The following is a 20,918-nucleotide window of genomic DNA, read 5'->3' on the forward strand; positions in this document are numbered from 1 at the left end:
TTGAGCTCAGATGTCTTTATTAAAGTCAAGGCAGCACATACAATAATCACCAGCATACTTTATAGCACAATGTATCAACAACATCATGTTTCTGAGGCATGCTTCAAGGCATTTCAGTGCATCACATAAAGGGTTCCAAGGAAACAGAGGCGATTCTGAAAACAAAAAACTGAGGCGGCCACTAAAGGCATACAATGACCAACAATTTGCCTCCTTCAGTTGCATTCATATCAGCAATAAAATATAGTTAAACTGGACAAAGATAACTGCAGCAACAACATTCCACTTAACTCTTGTCTAGCATGGCTTCCAATGCAATCCTATGTATGTCTACAGAAATAAGCCCTCCATAAATCCATGGGTTTTACTCCCAGATAAATGCGACTCACTTCTGAGTGAACATGCATATGATAGCATTGCTAAATGAGTAGCATTTAGGTGCCATCTCTGAAAATCGCAGAATGTGAGTAATTTCTTTCTTTCTCTCTCTTTAAAAAAATCAGTTATATATACTGTGTCTTAAAAATTAAAATAAAAAGGCCCTTTGTTTGTTTGTAAAAACTGCAGTACTTTTTCAAAAAACAAGGGGCTGGGTCCAGAGTGAGTTAACAGAACTTTCTTCCAATAGAAATCAGTAAGAGTTAAGTCATTATGAACTTGTCCTGCTTATTTAAATGGCACTCATGTTGAACTAACGAACAGTGTAATCCTATACATGTTTTCCTCGAATCCTACTAAATTCAATAGTTACTCCCTGGTAACTGGGTATAGGATTTTCAGCCTTACTCTGGATCCAACTCAAATGTACTACACTTTCCCATGTAAGTAATACAAAATCTCCAAGGCAACAACCGACTTTCTTCACTTCCCTGGGAGGGGCAGGGGAATGGGAAAATATTTCTATATTGTGAAAATTCCCAGCTCCCTTTGATTTGGGCCAGTGGCTTTCATTTTATGTGAACCGCCCTGAGACCTTCAGGTATAGAGCGGTAGAGAAATTAATTAAATTAATAATAATAATTTTGGCCCTATAAAGTTTACACTAAATGGCAATTTATAGAATTTTGGCCATTAAAAAAAGAACTGTCTGCTAGCATGAACAAAACACTGTAAGCTCAGCAGCATATAGGGAAAATTCTGTTATCTCCAAAACAGTGTTTCAAGATTACAGAATATGTTGCAGCCGAGATCTATGGTCCTCCTCAATTTTTCATGTCACTCGCTGTACACCTCTAGACCATTTCTATGAGTAAAGAGACGAGCCAGTGATAGTCCAGCAACAGAATTTGCAGTAAAAGTACTTTTAAGGGTCACATGTACAACAATTTAGGTAGGCTTTCCCTTGAGTAAGAAACAGCGATGTCTTTACCACAAGGCAGCAGACTTGGGCGACAGACAGATCAAACCTGGAGGGTACAGTAAGGCTATTGCACAGTAGAGTTTCCCAGCAACTGTACCCCATAATAATCAATGGAGAGTGGATGCCATTGGGTTGGTTGGTTTTGCTTCAGGCAATATAACATTGGATTGGCCCTCATCGGAAGCAAAGCAATATGGCAGGGGCAGCGACTAACTAGCACCAAAACCATTCAGCAAAGCAGCTGAGAGGCAGTTTCGGTGTAGTACTCCCAAGTGCAAATAGTTTCGTTCTGCACATGCCAGTCTCTTTGCATGCCAGTCTCACAATCAGCTACCACAGGGACTTGACAGAAGCAAAACAACCAACCTTGCTCCCCTCACAAAGATGCTGTGCTGTTTTATTGATAAGTCAATAAATGCCACAGAACACCCACATGCAGCAAAAAAATACCCCAGTGCTGGCACATTTGCAAAAGCTAAGCAGGATATAGTATGGTTTCATTTTGGATGGGGGACCCTATGTTTGGAGTCATGGATTGCAGGGGTTTGGACTTCATGAATCTCAATTCTGCAATTCTGATTCTATTGAGACACAGAACAGTATCTTGTTCACACAAATTTCCATCTTGTGACCACAAGCATTTCAAGCCCAATATTGGGAAGTTTTCTTCCATTTTTAAAATGAATATAAATTTAGGCTCCTGCGAGTCAGAGTGTTTACAAGAACATAGCAGTAGTTATAAATGGCTGAATTGATTGGAACTACGGAAAGGATCCTGAAATGCCCTCTTATTTAGAGAGTCCCAAGTGAAATAGAACAATTTCCTTTCCAAAAATCTTATTTTGACAATAGCACTTGAGATGCTTTGATGTTTCAAAATAGATGCAAGACTATAATGGGCAGAAATAACACAGCACTGTGCTAAGTGAAAGGCATAATCCTCAGAAATTTCAGTATACAATCTTCTTTCAGTATACTTTTGAGAATGAACCTCTTTCTTGTACTTTCTATAGCTACTGTATATAACCAAAAATAATTTCAGGTCTACGTTATGCAAATCAATTTTTAGATCCAGGCGAGATTGCTTGTTATGCAGTCACTGTGAATCTATCATTTCTAACACTTCAAATGGGTTTTGTATGTTCTTCTCAGACTCTCCCCCACCCCCCTGCCATATATTCAAATTCAAACTGAATATTAGCAGAGTTTATTGTGCGTTTCTAGGGACAGGAAATAACAAAGGTCCACTCCAAATACAAGATGTAGCAGAAGCATCGCAAGACTAACTTGACCCACTTTGTGTGGTGATTCTCACAAATATGCCTCTACATGGCGACACCTGGTATTTATATTAGAAGAAGCCTGAGAACAAGCAGGTCACCTGCTATGATCACTCCCACCATGTGGAGGCACTCTCCTCACAAAAATGGAGTAGACCCACTTGCTTTATGGCAGGTTAAGACTGAATCAGTCTCAGAAAGGAGCTGGATCAAAGCATGAGGTCTGAAATCTCAAGTTTCGATTCAGAATAAGGCAATTAAGTGTAAAACCCACTTGGAGAACAGATTTTTTAACTCCAGCCATGTTAAAACTGAGCCATAAGTTCATGGAAGTAGTTCTGCAGCTCATATACCTGCCTGTCACCTAGTTAATATGGGTGAGAACTAAACATGATACAGAAAATAGCAGCCAAATAGAAAGTTTTCTTGCTTCCAGTAACGCAGAGCAAGATTTTTGAGGATCTTTTCCTCAGCCCTCCCAGCAACAGCCAAAGAGACAGGTGGGCTGAAGACACATCACAAATTAAGTCCAACTAAACATTGTGTAGATTGGGGCAGGAAAATGCAACATAGGGCTGTCATTTTCTGTATCTGTAGTTCTGTTGTCAGAAGGTGCTTTCAGAGAAGAGACCCATGCCAGTGGTGGCCAAGGCCAAAGGTAAGGTAGAGGAAGCGAATAAATGTATTTTACCTCTGAACATTAGGCAACACATGTGCACATACCTCTTGTCTTCCACCCAAGCAAAGCAAGAAGTATTACCAGGCTTCAAGAGCACATTCTACCCAGGCAAAAGCACTCATGGAGGGCACAGAGCCAGGCCAGTGAGGGGGGTGGTCTGGGGTGAAGGAACATGGCCAGGGAGAAGGTATGTCCTGGGGAAGAAAAGGAGGGCTGAAGGGCTGGAAGGCTACATTTTGCCAACTCCTTCACTAAGGCAAGCCAAAAGTGGTACACTATTCACTTTGGCCAGGTTAAACCAAACCTGTAAAGGACATGGGAAACCTGGACTGGCCCAAAATTGTTAGAAAAGTCACAATGGAGTGTCTGGCAAGTTAAAAGGGAATGGAAGAAAGAACCATTTCCGGAGGAGGAGGAGGAGGAGGAAGAGCAGCAGCAGCATCAGCAGCAGTTCTAAGCAGCCCAGCCCCCGACTCCCAAGCAGTTTCAAGAGTAGATGTTCACTGGCCGCTCACAGAGCCTCTGAATCTCTTCGGCCAGGTCGAGACACAGCAGAATCCGCCTCTTCTCAGCCAGCACTTCCTCTTGGGAGGCCTGGCCCAAAAGCTTCTTGGCAAAGAGGATCAGGTCTTGCATGAAGATGCCAACTTGTGAGCGGGGGGCCTCGGGAAGACTCTCCAAGCACCCGCTTGTGAAGCAGAAGTTGATGGCCTTGTCCCGCTTCATCCCAGGTGCCCTTTCTTCAATCCACGTCAGGGGCCTGGGTTAAAGGACACGGAAAAGGAAGGGAAACCAAGTCAACTGCAAATGAAGACATCATAATAAGCCAAGTGTGTCGTGGAGGTCAGAAAGTGCCCTCCAATATCAAGTACTATTCTCTAGCACAACGCTTCCCAAGCTGTGGGTCACCACCTGCAAGTGGGCCCTGAAGGCTCTGCAAGTGGGTCACAGGTTTTCTGTAAGTAAACCCAAAATAATTATTGCTTGTAATGGTATGAGAAATACATTTTGCTTTGCTGGCATTTCATAATGCTATGTCAACACTTGTAATAAAACATCAGAAATGTTCAAATCTTAGTTTAACACTTGGGGAACGCTCTCCGGTGGCAAAGGCCGCAAAGTGCTCATATAGGGAGGAGTTGTTGTTTTAATTGTTTTTATATACTAAAAATGCAGTAAAATGGCTACATAAAGTTCAAGCAGGTTTTTAATAAGCCGCTCTCATCTTCCTCATTAATAACATTTTAGAGATAACAAAAGCTAAGAACAAATTTGCAAAAAGGCTGCATTTCTGACCCATTTTTCCCACTCAAGGTACCCAGAAGGACATCAAGAGTAGTTCTGCGTAACTCACAGCCAATTCAGGGATGTGTCAGAAATGCTCTATTTCTCTATTCCAGCAAAGACTTACTGAGTCTGTCCACACTTAAAACCAACCCAGACATAAATGAGAGTGGGCCAAACATTCAGCTAGTGCAAAGCCACCCATGTCAACGGAACTGCATCCCTGGGAAACCTGGCCCAGGAAGGGAACAGACCTGGAACACTGTGCAGAGCAGCCAAATGCTAAAAGGGTTGCATGACACCCAGAAGCGGCTGGCACAGATGGCCTTGGCTTTGAAAAGACAACACAGGGAATTTCCGCCCCCCCTAGGCAAGCTGGCTGCAGGTGGTTCATGCAGCAAATTATGAAGACATGCATTGAAAAATAACTTGCAGCTTATTAAAGCATATAGAGTAAATGGCAAACTGAACTGGAGAAGTATGCATGCACACAAAAGCTTATACCAGAAAAAAACTTACTTGGTCTATAAGGAGCTACTGGACAATTTTTTATTATTATTTGAACACTTGCTGCCACTTCTTAGCACCACCTGCTGGTGTTCTTTATCTTTTGTGAAAAGTTACCAAATTACTGCATTTTACTGAAGGCTGCAGCTTTCCAATTCAATCCATGAAATTAACCCCTACCTCTCCCCTCTGCTTTTCTGACCCTTCTTGTCCCCTTTGGGTTGCAGGATCACAATGTTGCAACACCAACAGAAGATGCATCTGGCATAATTGCCCTGCCAGCTTCTCAAGCCCAGATCTAACAAGCCTTGGCTCTCTAGTCAATGTTCCCCAGTCTTCTTGCTTTATCAATTGCCAGCAGTTCACAGCTGCCTCCTGTCTCTTGTCGTACATCTAATTTTACCCAGTAGCCTTCCCAATCCTCAACCTGAGAAGTTTCATTCCCCAAATGAGAAAAGCTTGATTGTAACTCATTTCTGCGCTGCTATACCTAGGGCTGTCATATTTCTAGAAGTAAAATTCAGGACACAAAAGTTGTTGAGCATTTTTTAGAAAAGGAAATTCAAAGTTGCTGAACTTTTTTTAGGTAATCAACCTCAAAATCCTCAACATTTTTCTAGAATTCCCCCCAGACGTTATGTTCGCTGGTTAAATCCTGGGCACCTGAGGCCGGGCTCCACAGGTTAGTTGCCACTCCTAATAGTGATCTCAGGTAGCCAGTGGCAACAGGATTGTAGGCCAAATGGGGCCACTAAGAGGAAGGTATTAGCATGCTTAGGTAAATCTCATGTCTTGCAAAACTAAAAGAGAACAAACCTTAAACACACACAAACATGTCCACTGAAAAATGAATGTGCTCAAGAGCCAAACAATATTGCCTGTCAGCTGGAAAAGAAAAACAAGGAAATGTGTGGATCTGAAATGTTTTGTATGAAATGAAATGGCTGGCAGGAATCCTGAACAAGAGCACTCCTACAAGGAGGTTAGGATAAACTGCAATGTTTTGTTGCAGGTTCCACTCTTCTATAATAGATGACAGAACAAGTAACAAGATTTAATACTGACGGCTCTGTGTAAACAGCTGTCCAAATACTCAGTGAAACCAAACCCTCAGCAGTGGCAGCTTTTCAACCAGTCAGCATAGTTGCTAACTCTGTTTTGCTGCCACAAATATTGATGGAAGACCCGGACTCTCCTTGCATCATCTGTTTGGTCATTTGCAGAAAACAAGTGTGCAGGCCCTCCTCGTTACATCTTCTGAGGGAGAATGCCTTTCGTCGCTTCCCCTTGGTTTTTCTTTCGGACAGAATGGGGGTGGTGGCGCTGGGCTGCTTACAGACCTGGCCCAGGACATACAGATAGAAAAAGGACTCCAAGTCTAGCACTATTCAGAGTCCTCCTCAGCACAGCCAGCTAATATACATATGGGAGGTGGCAGAGAAGATAGCATTATCTTCAAGAGGACTGGAATCAGTCGTGCTCTTTTTCAGAAGTTTTTCAGAGTTACAGACTCCACCTATGCTATTTGATAAAGGGCTTACTTTTTGGGGAGCCATGCTGCTGCTGAGCCACGGGCAGTTTAAGTGACCTTTTTGGAAAGAGACCTTGGCTCCAGCTCCATGGGAGCTTTTTGCCAGTGGAGTTAGAATATGATGCCAGTCAACATACTCAGACTGTTATGCAATGCTACCATTCCCAGCAGATTAATCTTAGACGAATGACTACACCAAAGACAAAAGCTACTGGGATACACATGGCAGAGGTGCACACAACATGTGATAAGCCTAGTAGAACAAAGGTGGATGACAGCACAGGTAAGAAATCAGGCCACATGCTACCTAGAAAAGTAGGAAGACAATGACATATTCGACTTGTAGGAGCAATTACAATAATTGGTTCCAGTTCTGAAAATATCAATTTCATCCAGGATATCAAAGCAAAACCATTTCAGGATTCGCAGCAAATGCCTGTCCAGTTGTGGTCATGCCCTATGTCACGGATGCAGAGGAAATACTTTACTGAGACTAGGGCAGTATTATAGATTGAAAGTGTAAACTGTTTATTGTGTTCATTTCAATATTATGGTTTGGTTTGGTTGTACACTACCTTGAGCATATGTGAAGGTGGTTTGTAAATTAAACAGATATTGGTCTGGTTTGCACATTGCACAAAGCCAAATCATGCTGTAGCATATACCCAAGCATACGAGCTCCTAGAGAGATGCTCACAGCTAATTTGCTCCTGCCTCGTCCTTTTCTTGGTGCAAAATTTAGATTGCCTGCGCAGAGATTATTTTGGTTGAGGTATGTTGGCACCCACAGTGCCACATGTGACCCTAGTAAGGCAGCAGGAGAAATATTATTGTGGTTAATCAACATTTTCTAGAATTCAATTATACCAACCTATTTTTTGCAGTCTGAAACTGTGCAGTCATTCTGGAGTAATTTCTCTCTTTCTGCTCTTCCCTCGTGGCAGAGACAACAGTGAGGTCCCCAAAAAGATCAACTAGCCAAGTCAGGCGAGCAATCCCACTAAAAGCTGGGAACCCTGAGCGTTCTTCATCCAATGCGCCACCTTTAGAAATGAAAAAGAGGACTTGGAACACATGGCTGGAAAAAGAACTATTCTACCTATGGGTGGACTCGCTATACTATCAAACAGAGAGAATAATTTCAAAGACCAGGTCTGTTTGTACAACAGTAGAAAGGACTGCGCCAGCCCAAACTGCAGCTGGGGGCTGGACAGAACCACATTTTTAAAGCTCTCTTACAATATATATTACTTGTAAATAGAAAAACCAGTGCAGTCAGCAAAGAGGTAGGCCTAGAATCTTTGGTTAAACTGGCTAAGAGTCTAGGCCTGTTCCACGTTTATTCCTTCCAGAAATGGGTGGGTTGATGATGTCTGAAGCACCAGCTGCTGCAAAGCAGGTCAGACTGCATTAAATTAGACCGTCTCCAACTACTGACCTGTGAAGTGCAAGGTTCCCTTCACAAGCTCCTTCCCTGCCACCTCTTTCTTCAGCTGCTTGTACTCCTCAGTCAGGAGTTCAATATGTTCCACGTGGAGGATTTTGCCTGCCATGGAGACAAATGCAGATTTAATGATCAACAATTGGGAATGGCATCAGGTTCAAATGCATGGTTGTCAGTGCCCAGTCTTCCACAAGAGTGTGAGAGAAGCTATGCGCCTTGAGCACCTTCTTGCCACATAGCTAGTAAAGTCATAAAATCTCCCCTTGAGTAATTTAGCTGGGAACCCTACACCAAGGAAGTAGCTACGCATTCCATTTCTTGGCTGCACTATTTGTTTGTTTGTTTGTTTGTACATACATACATACACACACACATACATACATATCCTGCCCTTTTCCCTAGCAGGACTTAAGGCATCCTATGGATAAAAATAAAAATGGCTAAAAACATAGAAAAAACAGTTAAGCAACTATTTCGCCCATCAGGTAAAAAGGTGGGGTATATATACATGAGAATGAAATTACCTTCCCTGAAGGTACAGAGCAGGCCTGGGCACCTTGTGACACTCTGTGCCAAACAGCTTATCAGCCACTTACTGTACCCCATCAGGTGCTGCAAAACGTCCCTGTTTTTGAACACAATTTAGATGGTTGGTGGGTTAGATGTTGTGCAGACTTGCTCCAAAATACAATCTGTATTACTACACCTGCTTTTTCACCTTTTTAAAGAGTGGGATCTTATTTGCACTGATATTAGTGTGGGTGAAAGACTGCTACTCTTAAACAGCTCTATTTCTTCTTTACATCTTCAGGTGAGGCAGTGGACGTGCTGGACCACTCTCTTGCCTTGGTTAAAGACTGCATGAGAGTCAATAAGCTGAAGCTCAGTCTAGATAGGACTGAGGTCCTGGATCAGATGGCTGGGGCACACAGCTCGAGGGTACTTCTGGATCCTTTGCTGTCCCTTGAGGCTCAGTGGCACTGAGTGTTTTCCATCAGCTTCGGCTGGTGGCCCAACTGCACCCCTCTCTGGACAGGGATAGCCTAACTACTGTTGTCTATGCACTGGTAACCTCTAGGTGAGAATACTGTAACATTATACATGGGGCTGCCTCTGAAGAAGAATTGGAAACTTTAGCTGGTGCAGAAACTGGCAGCCAGGTTGCTCACTGGGGAAAGACAGCTTGAGTATTTATCACCAATCCTGGCCTGACTGCACTGCCTGCCAATCACTTTTTGGGCCCAATTCAAAGTACTGGCTTTGACCTATAAAGCCTTAAATGGCTCAGGACCACAATAGCTCAAGGATGCCTCTCCCCATATAAACCACCCCGGACCCTGAGGCCCTTCTTTGCATGCCTCCTTCATGAAGGGTCTGGAGGTTGGCAACATGAGAATGGGCCTTTTCTGCAGTGGCTCCCATTTGTGGAATGCTATCCCTAAGGAGATATCCCCAAGGGGACGTGGGTGGCGCTGTGGTCTAAACCACAGAACCTAGGGCTTGCCGATCAGAAGGTTCGCAGTTCGAATCCCCGTGACGGGGTGAGCTCCTGTTGCTCGGTCCCTGCTCCTGCTCACCTAGCAGTATGAAAGCACATCAAAGTGCAAGTAGATAAATAGGTACTGCTCCAGAGGGAAGGTAAACAGTGTTTCGTTGCACTGCTCTGGTTCGCCAGAAGCGGCTTAGTCATGCTGGCCACATGACCCGGAAGCTGTCTGCGGATGAACGCCGGCTCTCTTGGCCAGCAAAGCGATCTGAGCGCAGCAACCCGAGTCGTCCGCGACTGGACTTAATGGTCAGGGATCTTTACCTTTATCCCCCAGGAGGCTCACCTGGCACTTTCTCTATAACCAGGCCTTTGGATGATTAAACAATGTATGGCCTTTAAAATGTGTTTGTGGTTTGTTCTTGTTTTCTCATTATTGTTATGTATTTTGTGTTCTCATGTTTTATTTTTATGTTGTAAACCACCCTATGATCTTCAGATGCAGGGTGGTATACAAATTTAATAAATAATAAAAATTAGTAACAAAAGAGAATGAACTAAGGAATTTCCCCCTGCTTTTTTTGCTAGGAAAGGTGAAATCAGGGGCAACCCAAGACATTTTGCAGCCTTATATGAAGTACAAGGTGGTTGCTACACCCCCTCCTCCAAATTCCACATGCAGTACCTTACTGCAATGGGATAGCATCCTCTGTTGCAGGTGGCTAGTTTTTTTGAGGGGGTGGTCAGGACAGGCCATGCGGTGCACAAAACTTGTCAGCATCTATATTGTGTTTTTAATATTTGATTGGGAGCCACCCAGAGTGGCTGGGGAAACCCAGTCAGATGTGCAGGGTGCTATTATTATTATTGTTGTTGTTGTTAGTAGTACAGTAGCAGTGGTAGTAGTACTTTATTCTCCAACAGAAGGGAACGCTGAAGAAACATTGAGAGAGGTGCTGCCATTGCCTCTCAACGTCTGTTGCCTGAGGCAGTTGCCTCATTTTGCCTAATGGTAGGGTTGGACCCCAGGTGACACATACTTTATACCTTTCTTAGAAATTGAAGCAGTAAAGTGCTTGTCTCTGTCCAAGAGCACAAACTTCTTGCAGCACAGCAGAGTGTCCCATAGTTTTCCATTTTGTACCACACCTGTTCCTCATCTGAGATGTCCCCCGACCCCCATTCTGCTAATTTGGAGGGACCAGGGCAGAGTTCCTTTGTCTCTAGTAGTTTTGAAGAAAGGAGAACTTTGACATATATCATTTCCCACATTGTGATGCTGCAGTAGTAGTAGAAGCAGCAGCAGTACTTGTCATTCTGCATAACTATCCATACAGGACAGGATACCTTTGCAACTGTGCTGCCCTGCGACACACACTTTAAATCGCAAAGGAGCAGAGCCATGGTGCCACACACTGTTTTAAACAAACACAGCCTTGCTTTTGCATAATACCTTTCTGCTCTGCCAACTCCCACAGCTCATGTGCTTCCTTTGCAGACAGCGCCAAAGGGTACTCGACTAGGACGTGTTTCCCAGCCTCCAGGAACATCCTTACAAAGGAGAAAATGATATGTGTTACACTTATGCATCTTGCACTTTCAGAAGCTCAGAGCACCTTTCCTAGGTGTTTTCCAAATTAATCCCAGCAGCAGGGTGGATAAAAATAAATGATTTAAAAAATAATCAAAAAAATCAAAATTTTAAAATAAAATGCTTTTGGAGGGAAAATCTTTCTAACGACAGTTTTCTATTTAAGTTACATTATAGTCCAAAGGCTATTCATCAGGAAATAAGGATTTGTTGTAAGTTTTTCATGTGTGCTAAAACTCAGTCTGTGTTTGTTTTTTTAAAAATGTTTAACCACATCAGTTAACAAACATGGATACATATGCTATAATGTTATTGTTTTAGTTAAATAAATTGTTTAAATTGTTATTTAGGAAATGATTATTTTTCTCCTTCCAATAAAGTATAGCAGAAAAGTTGTCCTAATAAGTTAACTTATTAAACCTCACAATAATTTCATAATTATTTGTCTATGTATTTCTAATAGTATAACCAAATCAGTCCTTTTTAATATAACAGTAAAAACTACTCTGAAAATTTATTATTCCAAAAATGAAACCTTCATCTGGTTGTAAATATTAAGATTATACTAGCAAGAATGAGTCTTTCTGTAAAAAAATGATTTAAATCAAGTCTTACTGATTAGTGATTTAAATCAAATCCACCCTGCCCAGCAGCTATGCAAAGTACAATTCTCATTGTTCTTTTGGTGCAGCAATTACAGTTGCAGCCAAAGTCAAACTAGTTTACAGTTTGAAGCAAGCTTTCATGGATATCAGAAGCATTTCTAGGCGCTAAGGACAATTTTCTCCATACTTTTTTACATTCTAGCATCCATACACACACTTCACATAAACTGCGCATTTATATTGTTGCCTTTCTAGATGAAACACACACACATTAAGTGGCGACCAGGAAAGAGCCAAGGCTTAGGGGGAGCCATAGAGCAGTGCTAGAGCATCTGCCTTGCATGCAGAAGTTCCCAAGTTCAATCCCTGACGTCTCCAGGAAGAGCTGGGAAGAGAATCGTAGTATTGTAGAGTTGGAAGGGTTCCCAAGAGTCACCGAGAGCAACTCCCTGCAATGCAGGAGCCTTAGCTAAAGCATCCCTGGCAGATGGCCATCCAACCTCTACTTAAAGACCTCCAGTGAGGGAGGGAATCCCTTCCACTGTCAAATGGCTCTTATTGCCATAAAGTTCTTCTTGATGCTTTCTGTCTGAAATTCTGAAGAGCCATTGCTGGTCAGTGTGGACAAAGCTGAGCTTGATAGACCAATGGTTTAACCTGGTGTAAGGCTGTTTCCTATGTTCCTATCCCACCCACGTTTTTAATAATAATAATAATAATAATAATAATAATAATAATAATAATAATAATAATAATAATTTATTTGTACCCAGCCACTCTGGGCAGCTCCCAATCAAGTGTTAAAAATAGTACAGCGTTAAATATTAAAAACTTCCCTGAACAGGGCTGCCTTCAGATGTCTTTTAAAGATAGGATAGCTGCTTATTTCCTTCACATCTGAAGGGAGGGTGTTTTGGAAAGTAAGAACATGTACTGTTTAAACTCGCATGAACCATCGTCAACTGATGAGAAGGATAATGCCTAAATAGCAAGTGCAATGTGAGAGTTTTGCTGAAAGTCATTCTGGTCAACATACTCTCTGGAATAACAGGGAACTGACATTCTAACGTTTTTATACTCGAGAATTGGGAAAGCAATACCTGACAGTCTCACTGTGGTTCTGGTTATCTGTACAGACGATGGCAGCAGTGACCTCCTTGCTGTCCACAGCTTCTTGAAGACTTATCTGCTTGACTTTCTGAACATCACCTAGAGGTCTCCTAGTTTTAGCAGAAACAAAAATGAATGAGAATATACCTACCATGAACAGCACTTATGTGGCACAAAAGTGCAGAAGGAAGCAACAAAATTGCTTTTGGAGCTTTTCACTCAATTAAAATGTCACAACAATAATAAAAAAGCATAATAAAAACAGATGATAGATAATCCAGGTCCATGGGGAATATTTTAAAATGCCAGAAACTTAAAAATATGATAGAATTAAGATGTTTTCATCTGGTGCCTGAAAGAAAACAGTGTTGGAGCCAGATAAGTAAATGGGGCACCAAACCAAAAAGGCATTCTCTCCAGTTATCACTCATTTTACCTCTGACGAAAAGGGAATACTGAAAAGAGCCTCAGTGGGGGACAACTTGAGATGTAAAGGTAAAGGTAAAGGGACCCCTGACCATTAGGTCCAGTCGTGGCCGACTCTGGGGTTGTGGCGCTCATCTCGCTTTACTGGCCAAGGGAGCCAGCGTTTGTCCGCAGACAGCTTCCGGGTCATGTGGCCAGCATAACTAAGCCGCTTCTGGCGAAATCAGAGCAGCTCACGGAAATGCCATTTACCTTCCCGCCAGAGCAGTACCTATTTATCTACTTGCACTTTGACGTGCTTTTGAACTGCTAGGTTGGCAGGAGCTGGGACCGAGCAACGGGAGCTCACTCCGTTGCGGGGATTTGAACCGCCGACCTTCTAATCGGCAAGTCCTAGGCTCTGTGGTTTAACCCACAGCGCCACCCATGTCCCGTGAGATGTACAGCGCTCTAAATCTTGGGATCCAGGCTCATTAGAATATTAAGTTCCTACTCAGCATTTGAAGAAGTAGGTTATTACCTATGAGACATGCCCATTTTTTGAAAAAATAAAAAAGGCTTATCAAATGTTAGCTTCAAGGTGCCATCAAGCATAATTGTTTTTACAAGGTATAAATTAGTCTCATTAGAATTTTTTTCTTAAGCCACATAATGAAGCCTCTCACCTAGACACAAAGCCCAACAGTCTGAGATGCTCAGCAGGACTGGAAGGCAAAGGATTCAGCAAGTCCCTGATCCGCACAGATCCTGCAATCCCAATCCCAACGACCACAGTCCCAAACATGGTAAATCCTTCGTGAAAGAGGGAGGGGTGGGGGAAGAAGAAGAAGAAAGGTTACTGTAAGCTTGTTTCTCTCCCCATTATCCTTTACGCTATCACAGAATTGCTGCTAGCATTTCCTATACAGATGGTCTAATTGTTTAAAGAGCTGCATTCTTTCAACCCTAGCAAAGTTAATTGCACAGGATACTTCAATACTGAAAGTGCACAGAGGGACAACAAATCTATGGCTACAAGAGCTGGACGTTAGATTTATGCATTTAAAAAAACAGCATTGTGATACTGGCATGTTTTGTGTTTAATGGCAAATTGCCGAGAGACTCTTGTGTAAGTGATGCATTAATTAATAATAATAATAATAATAAACCTTTAAACATCAGATACATAAATGTTGGCCAGAGAAGGGGAAGCTGCAGGGATTGCTGCTTTTCCTCTCACTGCCAGGGCGATCCTTCTGCTCCAACTGACAGCTGCCCTGGGATGCCAGCGTCAAGGGACAAAAGACATGCCACTGGCCAGAGGCTTGCCTTCTAGTAAGGGTGTTTAGGACTGTTTCCTCAGTTAAATGTTTTGATTACAGCAGGATTGTGCCCAATGTGTTCTCTTAGATTAAAGGCTGGCCCGAGACATTTTGACACCTAAGGCAAACCACAAAATAGTGCCCGCCCCCACCAGATAAGAAGGGGTGAGTGAAGATCTGCATCAGGAACAAAGGGGGGGGGGAATTGAATCAAACTTACTCAATGGCTGAGCTGAGAATCAGAGATGGTTGTGGGCGAAGGAAGAGGTCCACTCTGGATCATGCTGGGCAGATGTAGACCCATAGGGCTTCCCCCACCATTTCTTCCCTAGGGGTGGGAAGAGACCAGCAGCACTGTCTATGTGGAGGAGGCCTGGGGTGGGGGGCTGAGGGGGTGGCAGATCCAGCCTCCAAGGAATGCTCTGCAGCTGCTGTTACTACTGCAGTGGTGGGCAATGCATCCCTTGGAGGGCAGATCTGCTTCCCCTGTGGATTCTGCCACCCGAGACAGTTGCCTCACCTTGCCTCATGGATGGGCCAGCCCTGCTCTCATAGACTCTTAATCCTGTTCCATTAGCAAGGCCTACAAAGTACATTTCCCCTTATAATTTAGGAAGCCTTCTCTTTCCAACAACTTACTTGTTACGCCAACCAATAAGACAACTTCTTTTCAGTTTAATTTGGCAGTTGCCTCCTCAAGCAGACATGTGTCAATGGCTCTCTGTGCTCGTCACTTCCTCAGTCGGTCTTCTTGTTGCCTGGATCGTTCTGCCAAGACAGAAGAGTGCTTTGGGTACAACATCAGGTGCTAATGTGGAATGAAAACGGCTGTGAGATGGGCAGCTGCTGACACAGTATGAAGAGTTTCCATTCCCGTAATCATTGCCTGCACTTGCCCTCTGTAGCATTCCAGCTGTTCAGCCAACCCAGCAGCACATGGCAGGAGGAGAGAGGGCAGCCAGGAGGGCAAGCAGTCAGAGGCCAGGGATGGAACTGGATACCTCATACCTGGGGAGGGGGAGTAAAGTCCTTCACCTGGGTCTGCGCAAAAAGAACACGAGAGGATGCAGGTAGCAGTATTTAGGACGATGCCTCAGCTTTACAAAGAATTCACTACTTCTTTCCGCCTTTTCTGTATAACAGAGATAAGGCATGTGCACTTTTGACTGCTCAAGATAAGCATGAGGGTGAGACCAACCACAAGTTATCTATCAAAAACAGGAACAGGGGTCAAAGAGGAGTAGCGAAGGAGCATTCCTGGATCAAATTGAAACTAGATATGTTGCCCTCTTCTGGGGGGGGATGTCCAATTTCCTCTCCCCTTTTTAAAAAATAGCTTTTTCACGCCAACAAAAAACCCTATCCCACTTTTTCTTTTAAACTCTTGAATTCTGGTCCTCTGGTAAATTGCTATTTGTTTTTATTCCAACCAATGACACAACATTTTGGAGAGAGTCTAGGCTACTACTTTGGCAAGAATCAGATTGGGCACTTCAACAGTGCACAGAAGACAGTGCCTTTGGGGTCAGGCAGTGATCGCCGAAGAATTGATGCTTTTGAATTCTGGTGCTGGAGGAGACTCTTGAGAGTCCCATGGACTGCAAGGAAGATCAAACGCATCCATTCTTAAGGAAATCAGCCCTGAGTGCTCACTGGAAGGACAGAGCCTGAAGCTGAGGCTCTGTGATGGCCTGGGAATCTGATTCAGAGGCTGAACCGGAGGAATCCCAGCCTGCACAGGAGTCCCCACCTCCAGGGCCGGCTGAGCCAGGGCAGGGCCTTGAAGCTGAAGCCCCTGCACCTGTGCCGGATCCTCAGGAGCAGACACCAGATGAATCCCCTCTGGCTCCGGAGGTGATTGAGGACCCATCGCCTACAGGTGCGCCTCTCCCAGCCCTGTCAGGGGAAGGTGAGCCCCCCCCCGGGTCCAGTAACCCTCCAGCCTCTCCTGAGCTGCAGAGGCTCAGGGCAGAGAGGCGGAGGGAACTGGGTTCTCTCAGGAGGAGTGCTTGCCTTAAGGCCAGGAGAGGCGGGTCACCTGTGGACCGCCCCTGGCCTCAGAGAAGATAAAGGCCAGTCAGCCCGGTCCCAGGTTGCGGGAGCAATGTCGTTGGAAACCTGTTTCTGCCAGCAGCAAGACCTGTTCTTCCAGAGTTCCCGACCTTGCCCGGCTCCTTGCTTTGGACCCCGCTTCGCCCTTGGTGGTCAGTCCCCAGACCCTCGACCCAGGACCGGACTCTGACCACGCCTCACGGTAACCAGCACAGGCTCCAATACTTTGGCCACCTCATGAGAAGAGAAGACTCCCTGGAAAAGACCCTGATGTTGGGAAAGATGGAGGACACAAGGAGAAGGGGTGACGATAGAGGACAAGATGGTTGGACGGTGTTCTCGAAGCTACAAACATGAGTCTGACCAAACTGCGGGAGGCAGTGGAAGACAGGAGTGCCTGGCGTGCTCTGGTCCAGGGGGTCACAAAGAGTTGGACACAACTAAACAACAACAACAGTGTTCTTGGGGTGGTAGCCAGCATCATTTTTTGCACTGAGCACCCCAAGGAGGAAGCAAGGAGGAAGCAAGAAGAGGTCTCCCCTATTCAAGTGGAACATTGAGGATCTCTTCCCAGAACAACCCTTCCCTTTTCCATAATAAAAATTAGATGAGCAATCCTTGCCTGGATTCCTGGAGGCTATGATAGCAAATGTTCTACATCTTAATCCAAAATGCCACCAGAGGGAACCCTTGCAATCTCAAATAGCTATTTAGGCAAAAGCTTCTCACTCCTTGGCTTATATAAAACACAAGAAAGGACATTATAACACTGTTACTGTCCTTCCCTGTAATGAAAAACAAAACAAAACAAAGAAACCACGTTTTTTAATATCTAGGCCCCAGGCTGATGAGGGAACAAACATTCATATTTCTCAATGCCACTTAGCTGTGTTTGTATTACACAGGTCATTTGGGAGACAGGATACTGGGTGGAGCAGTTACTTTTCATCCTGAGGTCCTGGTGGTGAGGAGATGCTGTGAAAATTCTTTAATGCATCAAGGAAGAAATGCTGTTGGAAACAACCCCAAATTAAGCCCCACTGAAACCAATGGAACTTGCTTTTGATGTATATGAAGGATCAGGGTCTCTCACACAACATGAAGACTGCTGTCTGTTTTCCTTTCCCTTCTCTCCCCCACTCCAATACCTCCAACCACAGGTCTATTCATCCAGGTTCTGTATAGATAAATAAACTTCCTCAAAACTATCTCTGAGCTGGAAATGGACTCAAAGTCTAGCCCTCCCTCCTATGCAGGCCAGCCCAAGAAGCTGTCTGACAAAATGGCTCCCCCCCCCCAATTCCAAAGTGTAGAAGCCAACAGGAGCAGCAGTTGAATCCAGCGCAAATTTATATATTTTATAGACTGCTACTCTGTTAACTATTTCATATCTCCCAACTTTAATTCACGAATATTTGTTTCAAATACAAGTTCAGGCCTGAACTAAATTAATGCTGAAGAAAATAGCCTCTGGGGTTCCTCCAACTTTACTTTCTGCTACAGCAGAAAACCGGAGCCTTTTTAAAAAATGCAATAAGCATTTATTGTACATATCTGCTGAGATGCACACATTTGTTTGTGTTGTTTTTAATAATTAGTTCTCTCCGCAGAATAGTTTTGGAAAAGCCCAGCCTCTCTCAAACTAGGGAATGACGGTGTGGTGTAGTCTATAGTTTTATGGTAGTTCTCTGGATCTGGTAACCATTCATTCTACCAAAAGACAATTTTGCGAGAGTGATCTATGGGAGCTTTATGGGAGTTTCCACCACTGAGTTGCCAACAAAGATAACACAGGTCTAAACTGGAGATCGGTTGCAGTCTGCTGCAGCAAGCTGAATGTGCAAGAAGTAACTTCAGTCTTTTTCCAGTCTGAAAACTTGAAGCTGCAACTGAGTGGGAAGACGAAGTAAGATTTTCCACCACCCCTGGGGCAGGGGGAATGTGGGGGGTGGGCCAATTATACCAAAAACACACTCTTATTTTGCTAAACTATCCCCAAGCTCAGAATAACTTCTCCTTCCTTTAATTATGACCAATCACCTCTAAATAAATTATCTTACATTAATTCATTTCTTCAAAAAAAATCCGACCTAGATCATCCCTTAATTCATTATCAACCCAGATCCTGCCTGCCCCAAATCCAGTTTTCAGTTAACCCTAAGTCCCCGCATTTTCCATCTGTTCCTAGTTCCACATAAAGTAAAACTACACACTGTTGAACATCTTTAAGTCTACTGTTTTTAACAGGAAGGGGCAAAGAGCGCCCTAGGATCCATGCTCCCGTGGGATTAGGGTGGTTACACGGAACCCTTCTCCCTGACATGCTTGCTTTCTATTTTCACCACCTGCCCCCTAAAGTGGCAGCAGGGTGGAGCAAAGCTTTACCACCTCATTCAGCTGAAGGCCTAAACTGACCCCCAGGATGCGGAATTCTGTACCAATCTGAATTTTCCATTGCTTGTCCATTTTGGTCCATCCTGGTTGCTAGGTAATTCTATGAAAATGTTAATCTACAGACCCATTTCCATAAATCGTTAATCTGTTCTAAATTGTTTTAAATTTAACTTTTCACAGTTTCATTCTCTAGCAACTTTTAAATGGCATTTTACATGTGAGGGGGGAAACCAGAAGCATGACATGCAAGATGACACAAAACCTTTCTATTTTTCTTCTTCTGAAGTTCAGTTGAAGGAAACACCCCCCCCCCCGGCCAATAGGGAATAGACTACTTACCCTTTATGGTACTGAGAGTTTTGCTTTCTCATTTAGTGATCTGACAAAAAAATAATAATCCTAGGAACAAATCAAATGCACTTAATTTTGGTAGTTTAGGTGTCCTACATTGGTCACAAAAAACCTTTCCCCCTCAACTATGGACTATGTGGCCACAATGTGACCATGACCTCATAGGTGACAAGTCTGGTACATCTTTGGAACATGATCTTCAGTGCAACAAAAGGTGAGTTCTTGCTTGCTATACCTTGTGAGTCATTTAAAAAGATTCCAGGACGGGCTGTACTTGAAGCCGATATGATTGAAAGCCTTCACATTGCCAACTCCAATCGTTCAGATAACAACTGTGAAATAGTTACAATACACCGAATGTTTAAATCCCTTTCTGCAGTATTAGAATGATTTCCCTTCAAGGGGCAGATCACAGTAATGCAACAGTTTCTTTATACACATCCATGAAGGCTAGATGCTTGGGATTTAAGATCAAGAGTGAGTTTGTTTTTAAATGCTTGGCAGGCCACACACTAGTGTTGAGCTTTTTTTAGGGAGTGTGCCGCATCGACTACCTTAAAAAGCACTGGAAAAAACGTGCCGCTCAAGAACTGCGTTCAGGAGTGTTCCGGCTGGAAAAAGCCCTTGCACACACAAAATACAATTTATATGCAATGCCACTATGAGCCACAGATCCTGGCAGAGACACTTAGTATAAAAAGAACCCTGGGCATGCTTTTATATGAACGGATACAACTTGTCCTGAATCGATCTGACTGTCCTTCTATAGAAGTATTGTCCATATTTAGAGGCTCTCAGGCAGAGTTCTACTCCACTCCTGCAAAGCATACCTCAGCTATGGACCCTCAAATGACATTTTCTCTAAGTTATATATTCCCAGCCCCACCTTCTGCCATCTGAGGGACTTCAGAATTCAACCCCACAACCAAAAATGCCAGGCTTAAGCCGCAAACTTGTACACCGGAACACTGGTAAAATCTGACTGTCTTGCAATTCGTGTCAAAGCTGGAAAACATAGCAACCATTGCCATGAATTGAAGAATGTGTTCATGGGAGCTGTTTGGAAAGGATGGCCAAAAACTATTTGGTGTTAGGTTGCAGCATGAGTCACTTTGACCCCTGCAGTCTGACTGAGTGTTGGTTCTCACATTACTTTTACTAATAGAAATACCAAGACCAGTGTCAGAAAACAGGTGTGCAAACATAATGCCAGAAGGGCCATTCGAGTGCCTCATTTCCTTGCTGACAAACACACTGGGATTCCTGACACATGTAGGGAAAGGGAAATAAATAGATGAATCTGTTTTATACCAAGTCATGCCTTCTATAGCCCAATATTAGCTGGGCTGACTGAAGTCCAAAGATCTTTTCCAGCCCTTCTCCTTATAAACAAAAACATGGCAATCCAAGCAGTGTTTGAAATTAGCCAAGCACCAGGAGCATTTTGCGTCTGGCTATCAACCACTTGTGTCCAAGTGAACATGCCTGGGCGCCAGGATGGCACCTGACGTCCCCAC

At 43.7% G+C, this 20,918-nt stretch overlaps 1 protein-coding gene and 1 long non-coding RNA gene across 5 annotated transcripts in view; both read right to left on the reverse strand.

Annotated features, from left to right (window-relative positions):
• The window catches only part of LOC310661313, a 156,800-nt gene that overhangs the window by 119,148 nt on the left and 16,734 nt on the right, over positions 1-20,918 (reverse strand). The gene's annotated exons all lie outside the window — the stretch shown is intronic.
• BLVRA (biliverdin reductase A) overlaps positions 1-20,918 on the reverse strand; it is a 24,969-nt gene continuing 4,051 nt past the window's right edge. For 2 of the 4 annotated variants that reach the window (XM_083407131.1, XM_083407128.1), the window contains exons 2-8: positions 15,244-15,372; positions 13,969-14,095; positions 12,868-12,987; positions 11,025-11,122; positions 8,080-8,187; positions 7,513-7,684; positions 1-4,079 (exon numbers count right to left, since the gene is read on the reverse strand). In XM_083407131.1, the coding sequence (XP_083263257.1) occupies positions 3,806-4,079; positions 7,513-7,684; positions 8,080-8,187; positions 11,025-11,122; positions 12,868-12,987; positions 13,969-14,087 (891 nt within the window). In that variant the 5' untranslated portion in view covers positions 14,088-14,095; positions 15,244-15,372 and the 3' untranslated portion in view covers positions 1-3,805. Of the gene's footprint in view, positions 4,080-7,512; positions 7,685-8,079; positions 8,188-11,024; positions 11,123-12,867; positions 12,988-13,968; positions 14,096-15,243; positions 15,373-15,455; positions 15,737-20,918 lie in introns of those variants that run through there. The other 2 variants (XM_083407129.1, XM_083407130.1) reach the window with 2 other exon arrangements.

The sequence above is a fragment of the Podarcis tiliguerta genome (assembly GCF_965153285.1).
Source record: "Podarcis tiliguerta genome assembly, chromosome: 12".
Taxonomy (NCBI): domain Eukaryota; kingdom Metazoa; phylum Chordata; class Lepidosauria; order Squamata; family Lacertidae; genus Podarcis; species Podarcis tiliguerta.